At 37.2% G+C, this 7,205-nt stretch overlaps 1 protein-coding gene across 1 annotated transcript; it reads right to left on the reverse strand.

Annotated features, from left to right (window-relative positions):
* Positions 1-6,259: 6,259 nt before the first annotated feature.
* LOC105551289 (40S ribosomal protein S25) lies at positions 6,260-6,760 on the reverse strand. The gene has a single exon (XM_011996468.1). It carries the CDS (start codon positions 6,696-6,698, stop codon positions 6,321-6,323), a length of 378 nt encoding a protein of 125 aa, XP_011851858.1. The 5' UTR covers positions 6,699-6,760; the 3' UTR covers positions 6,260-6,320.
* Between the last annotated feature and the right edge of the window lie 445 nt (positions 6,761-7,205).

Raw genomic sequence — 7,205 nt, forward strand, 5'->3', positions numbered from 1 at the left:
AATCAATGACCTAAAAAACTAGAGATAGCTGATATACTTTTGGTTTCTTTTAGAATTATTTCCACATTTATGTATCTCTATATCTATATTTTTGACCATGTCAATACCCATATCCATATACTCATCTCTCTACAACTGTATCTATATACAATGCATATCCTTATACACTTAAATCTGTCTGTTAATCTAAGTAGCTGTCTGATGTGGTTTTTCCACCTAATCCCTCCACTTCAACCAAATCTTTTCTCCCCGTGTGTTCAATCATGGCAAGAAATGATAATTCTGTCTTTCCAATTACATGGGCCACAAATCTTGGATTCATTCTCTACTTCTCTCTCTCTCACACTCCACTTCCAATACTTCTAATACTTACTGACTCTATCTTAAGTAATTATGCAGAATCTATTAATTATCATCTCCTTCCTACCAACCTGGTAGGAAGGTGTCATTACCCATCACCATCTCTTGCATGGATGATGGTGATGGCCTCTTAACTGTACTCTGTGCTTGTATCTTGGGCTCCCTAATATCTGACACAATGGCTAGACTTAGTCTCAAAAAATAAAGTTAGACCATTCATTCTTCTGTATGAAGGCCGGTAATGGCTTCCCATCTCATTCAGAGTAAAATCCAGGGTTTAAACAATGGCTTAAGTTGTTAAGTCTCTCAATGAGGATGTTGTTTACATTTTGGACAAGAGTTTTAATGTGAAAATGTCCCTCAGGTTGTAAGATTTTTAATATCCCTGCTTGCCCCAAGTGCCTGTAGAACCCCATATTCATGTAACAATGAAAAAAATGCTCCCAATATACTTCCAAATGCACTGGAGATGGCAATACCATCCCCAGTGGAAAACCATTTTGGCTCTTCTAACCACATCCTGTCATAACTCATCTCTACCTGCTTCCCTTTGGCTTACTCTGACACAGGCTTGCTGCTTGTTGGGTAGGGTAAGAATTTTGCTATCAGCGTACTTTGCCCTTACTGTTGCCTGGGATCTTCTTCCCTCAAGTCACCTTAGTTGTTCGAGGTGTTTACATGTCAACTTCTCATCGAAGAAGCCATCTCATACATGTTGCTGTGCTTTGTTTTTGCTCTTTAGCACTTATCGCTATAAAACATACTATATATTTTCCTATTCATCTTGGTTGTAATGACCTAGTGTTCTTCCTTATTAGAATGTAGGCTCAGTGAGGGCAGAAGCTTGGTCTATTTTGTTCACATCTGGATCCATGATATCTAAAGCAGTCCTGGCACAAAGTAGGCACTCAGTAAATAAGAATCACTGGATATTTCAAAAAGAGAATTTTAAATATATTATATCTCAATAGAATTGACTACATTAATGGTTTATTTCAGGAAAATTTCTGAAAATCCAGTGAAAACTATATATCCACCTCCAAGGAAAGCACATATTAATATGTACATACATACATGTGCACATGTATACACACACAGAGATTTTTCATAAAACCCATCTACATCCAATAAAATCCATCCAAGTACATGTTAGTTTATTTTGATTTCAGCAAAGAATCCAAAAATCTTTTCACAGTATTCTGGAAGACAAAGTAAGAAATCCAACAATAGAGTTGGGTGGATCAGTGACAGGTAGATGACTATTATCAAAAAAATACAATGAGATTTAACAGGGATAGATATAAAGTTCAAAAATCTAATTGGAAGCACATGTTGGAGAAGATGAACTTTAATGGAACTTGGGGGTTCCAGTTGACTGCAATCACAATATGAGTCAACAGAGATTTGTAGCTGCCAAAACAACTAATTAAATGTTGAGGCTTCATAGATAAAGTTATAGCAACTAAGAGATATGGTGCAGTTCTATTCTCTTTTGAACCAGACAATACCTATAATGCTATGTCTACTTTCCAGTGCCAACATTTTTGATCCACTGCAACAAACCAGAGAAGACTTAACCAGAATGACAAGGGTATTATAAACTAGAAACTAGAGGTGTTTCACCTGAAAAATTGGGAGATTTTGAGGTAACTTGAACATAATCTCTAATAGAAAGCTAATTCACTCACAATATACATATTTTTGAATACTCAATAAAACATATATATCCTTCTGAATGGAAAAAGTATAAGGTGACAGGGAAAAATACAGTTCCTCTCTTCCCATGTCCTCCAGCCTCCCAGCTACCTTTCCCAGGGGCAATCACAATGACCATTTTTTTTTTCTCTCTCCTAGAGGTTACTCACATGTTTATAAACTTGTATGTATAAACTATTTCAGTTTTGGGGCTCTTTCCATTTCAGTTTATGAGGAGAACTTCAACTCTGACATGGTGTAAGTCTGCATTCCATTTCAAGCTGACATGGCAATGTCAGACTGCAAAATGTATGGAAGGTGAAGGAGCAGTCCTGGGAAGCCACCTGGGGCCTGTGGGATTTCCAGGTCATCAGAATATCTCTTGCAGACCCTGGGGTAGTCTGACCCAGGATTTGAAAAGTATTAACCTTTTAGCTATTAAGAACACATCTACACTTTTGAATTTAATCTAAACATCTGAAAGATGTTGGGTGGTCCCCAGTGATTCAAGTGCTTTGAGTTTAAAAATGCAGTTGAGGATGAGAAGGAGAGGAGATGAGAGAGTTTGAACAGTTATTTTATACTGAGAAATTGTTTTACAAAACTCCTCAATGCTTTTATTAACCTCTATAATCCAACCCCACTAGATTGTTCCAATATTTTCTTCCCCGACTACCTTATCCATACTTTAGATTCAGTCTGGGCAATTTCTTTAAGGACCTCAATACACACCATGCACTTCAGCGACTATGCTTTCACTTATATTGGTCCTTCTTCCTAAAATGCCCTTCAATCTCCTTCTTGATTAAGGACTGCTAAGTCTGCAAGTGCTTACTAAATTTGTCTTACTCCTGAAGGCAAAATGCCTTAGTAGCTAAGCAACTAGATTCCAGCATTTGACTATATGTGCTCAATTCCTAATCCAGCTTCTTTCTTTTTTTTTTTTTTTTTGAGATGGAGTCTTGCTCTGTCGCCCAGGCTGGAATGCATTGGGGAGATCTCAGCTCACTGCAACCTCTGCCTCCCAGGTTCAAGCGACTCTCCGTGCCTCAGCCTCCCAAGTAGCTGGGGGTACAGGTGCGCACCACCACGTCCAGCTAAGTTTTGTATTTGTAATAGAGATGGGATTTTGCCATGTTGGTCAGGCTGGTCTTGAACTCCTGATCTTAGGTGATCTGCCTCCACAGCCTCTCAAAGGTGTGAGCCAGGGTGCCCGGCCTAATCCTGCTTTTTATTAACTTTTTGACGTTGAGCAAGTTTATTGCTTGAAGCCTTAATTTCCTTGTCTATAAAATATTGATGATAATGATTAGAATTTATAGCATTGTTATGAGATTAATTGATATGGAATATACCTGGTCCATGATGAGTGTTTAATAGATGTTGGTGTGGTGATGACGACATCTGTAATTTGTCTAAACCACACAATTTTCCTCATTTGGACTTTTCTACATCAATATTCTCTGATTCATAATTTAATAGTTGATGAAATACAATGTTTTATTCTTTACTAATTGTTTCCTAAGTTTTGGATTGACTCTGTCTAATAGATTTTAAACTCTTTGAGGGCAGGAGGTATGTATTATAATTATTTCTAGGCATATAGTATCTGTTCTATGAATACTGAGATAATTGATTAATATAAAGAATTAATCACTTTTCAGCCTTAAATTAGTTTTAGAAAAATGCCCAGTTGCTTCTTTGGGGCACATATTGGCAAGCAGTTTGGAACAATTACGGGGGCATTGAATCAAAAAGAAATTCTAAAATTTAAAAAAAAAAAATTCTACTTTGATACAGTCACTAATTTCCAAAACATCATTTCCAGAAAGTCAATATTTTCCTTTTGGTTTTATTAGAGCTCTGAAAATCCCTCATTTTGCATTTTGTAAAATTACAGTAAACATTACCAGTAGTGTGTAAATCTTCTTGTAAGTAAAATCTCATTTCCAGAGAAGTTTTGTTACTAGGTTTTGGACAGATCACTTTTTTATTTGTCTGTGGATTATAGTAGTAACTGGCGTTATAGGAATCTTAATACTGGATCACACCTGCATGCCTAATCCCAAAGCAGTGTGCTTTTCATAAGAAACCTCATTTTTCTTTTCTCATGTTAGTTTGTATGAAATCTTCTGGTTTACATTTTTAAGGGGTGATATGTACCATTATATGTGCATAAAACATATTTTCAGAGACCTGTTTTCCTATACTTGTACTTATCCCAGCCATTAAACTTAAAATTTAATCTCGTCCATGACTTGTGATGTGGTCTGTTGCCAGCAGTATAAAAATTTCTTACCTCAAGCCAATTTATTTAATATTTAAAACATTTGCACTTTTCTTCCAAGGGCATGTCAAAATGGGTATTTCTGTTTCAGAAACTTAATTAACTTCGTTAATACCCCTCAGAAAAACGAATGGGTAGATATGGAAAGAGATAGCGAATGCTGATGGTTGCCTATAAAGTAGTATGTGTTCTTCTCTTTTCATTTACAAGGAACCCCAATTTTGTTTCTTTCCTCACCCTTTTCTCATATAGCCAAGGACCTCAGGGGAAACCAACCTTTGTGATTCCACTGCCCCACTGAATCAAGTATTGGTACACAAGTGGACATGCAACTCAATTTTAACCAAAAGTATTTAAAGAAGAGGGGAGTTACTGGACAAATCAGAAAGAAGTTTTTTCTCTGTTATGAAAGAGTACTGAAAGGTAGTTTATTTTCTTCTCTTGACTGTGGTAAGTTTTGGTTGTAGAACTTGTATATTCTGAAGCTATCCTGTTCCATCCCACGGACCGTATTATATGTGGAATAGAGCAGAGCTGAGAGAACGGTAGGGGAGCCCAGCCAGAACCATTGGATTAATACCTCCCTGAAGCCCATCTTATCTCTGAATTTTCAGCAATGCAAGCCAACAATGTCCTTAATATTTAAGCCACTTTGAGTTTTCTATTACATGTGACTGAGAACATGCTAAAAGATACAGAAATATTCTGAATTTATGCACACAAGTGTGTTAATGAAGTCATCGCCATCTAAAATATGTATTAAAAGTTTGGGGTATCTTTGAATGAATCACTTAGAATTAGGATCAAGTTTCTCACATTTACATTTGTTGCTGTATTTTAACCCTAAATAGGGGAGATGATAAAATCAAAAGGAGCCAAGGAAAAAACAAAGTATTTATTGTTAGCTATGATTAATCAAATATGATCATAATTTAGTTTTGGCATACATTCAAGGGAATGGATCTAACCACAAATAAAAAGGAATCCTCTAACCTCTTTGAATCAATGTAAGACTATATAATTTTTAAAAATCTTATAAATTCATGTTGATTAAAGTTTGAAAGCTAAAATGCCCTAGAACATTGATTTCCATCCCTTTTGAATAATGTTAAATATTTTCACAAAGCAATGCCTTCCTACCCCATCTATAATTATAATGCTATTTAAACTATTTGTTGAGCAAGAAAATTCATAATGGAATTCAATACAGCTTTTTAGTAAAGCTTTAAATTTATTTATTATTAGAGCAAAAACCTAGAGATTAAAAAATGGAGTCACATGGCTAAGCAAGATGTATTATTTATTCAGCCCAAAGAAATGCTATGTTACATTTGGATTCAAGGGACTTTGCAGTAATTCCAAGAGGTAGAATGTAAGTCCCTGGGGGAAAAAGCCTCCATGTGTGTTCAGTTTTTTGTGTGTGATGAAACCTGTATGTGTTTTCATTTTCTTTCCTCTAAGAAACTTTTATACACATATTAACAGTTGCAGAGTGTTAGTGGGAGAAGAGAAATCAGCATAAAGTAAAATACTAGTAGCAACGATTAATGTAACACTTATTGTGGCCAAGAATTTTACATTTGTTATCTCATTTAAGTTTCATGAAAGTCTCCATTTACAGAGAAGAAAACTAAGACTGAAACCACCTTGCTCAAGCTCATTGAGCTAGCAAGTGGAGGAATTAGGGATGCAAAACAAAGTCTGCATGCCTCTAGGGTCCATGCCCTTAACTATGATGTCATATCGCCTTAGAATACTAAATCAGGCTGGGAGTACTCAGAAGAATTCAGAGCTTCTGAATTTCAGATTGGTCCACACTTGACTCACCTGTCTTTTCAAAGTGAATGTAGCTTCAGAATTAGGGAACTTGATAGTGTGAACCCCCTGCAAATCAGCAGCAGAGCACAGACGCCTAGATTTTTTTTTTTTTAATTTAATAAAGTTTTATTTTTCCAAATGTTCAGTTGGTTGGACCTATTCATGCATCTTCACCAGCAGCTGGAGCATCTCCGCCCTTGGTATTTCTGGTGTAAATTACTTGAGCTCTGTGCTTTGAAACCAGTTTGATACGTCCTTTACTAAGGAGCTCCTGAAGGGCTGCCCTGGCCAGGAAGCCTCGAATCTTCAGTCTCTCAGAGACCACAGCTGGGATTATAAGTTTATAGTTGGGAACTTCCTTACAGAGTTTGTCATAGGTGACTTTGTCAAACAAGACTAAGTTATTGAACTTGTCCCAAACTTTGCCTTTGGACCACTTCTTCTTTTTGGCCTTGCCCCCGGATTTGTTCACCGGGTCTTTGTCTTTCTTGGCCGACTTTCCGGCGTCTTTCTTCTTCTTGTCGTCTTTGGGCGGCATTGCCAAGCTCTGAGAGCAGCAGAGGACACCGCAGCCTTGCTAAGATGTCGGACAAAAAAAGGGGATGCCTAGATTTTTAATCTAACTCTGCCATTTACTGACAATGTAAATGAGATGGTTTGGCTGTGTCCCCACCCAAATAATTCCCATATGTTGTGGGAGGAACCCGGTTGGAGGTAGTTGAATCATGGGGGAAGGTCTTTCCCATGTTGTTCTCGTGATAGTGAGTAAGTCTCACGAGATCTGATGGTTACTGTAAGGGGGAGTTTTCCCGCACAAGCTCTCTTCTCTTGTCTGCCACCATACGAGAGGTGTCTTTCACCTTCTGCCATGATTGTGAGGCCTCCCCAGCCACGTGGAACTGTAAGTCCAATAAACTCCCTTCTTTTGTAAATTGCCCAGTCTTGAGTATGTCTTTATGAGCAGTGTGAAAACGGACTAATACAGTAACCTTGCATATCTTATTGACCTTCTCCGAGCCCCTATTTCTATTTCATTAGCATTGGA

The sequence above is a fragment of the Mandrillus leucophaeus genome, unplaced genomic scaffold (genome assembly GCF_000951045.1).
Source record: "Mandrillus leucophaeus isolate KB7577 unplaced genomic scaffold, Mleu.le_1.0 Scaffold515, whole genome shotgun sequence".
Classification (NCBI taxonomy): domain Eukaryota; kingdom Metazoa; phylum Chordata; class Mammalia; order Primates; family Cercopithecidae; genus Mandrillus; species Mandrillus leucophaeus.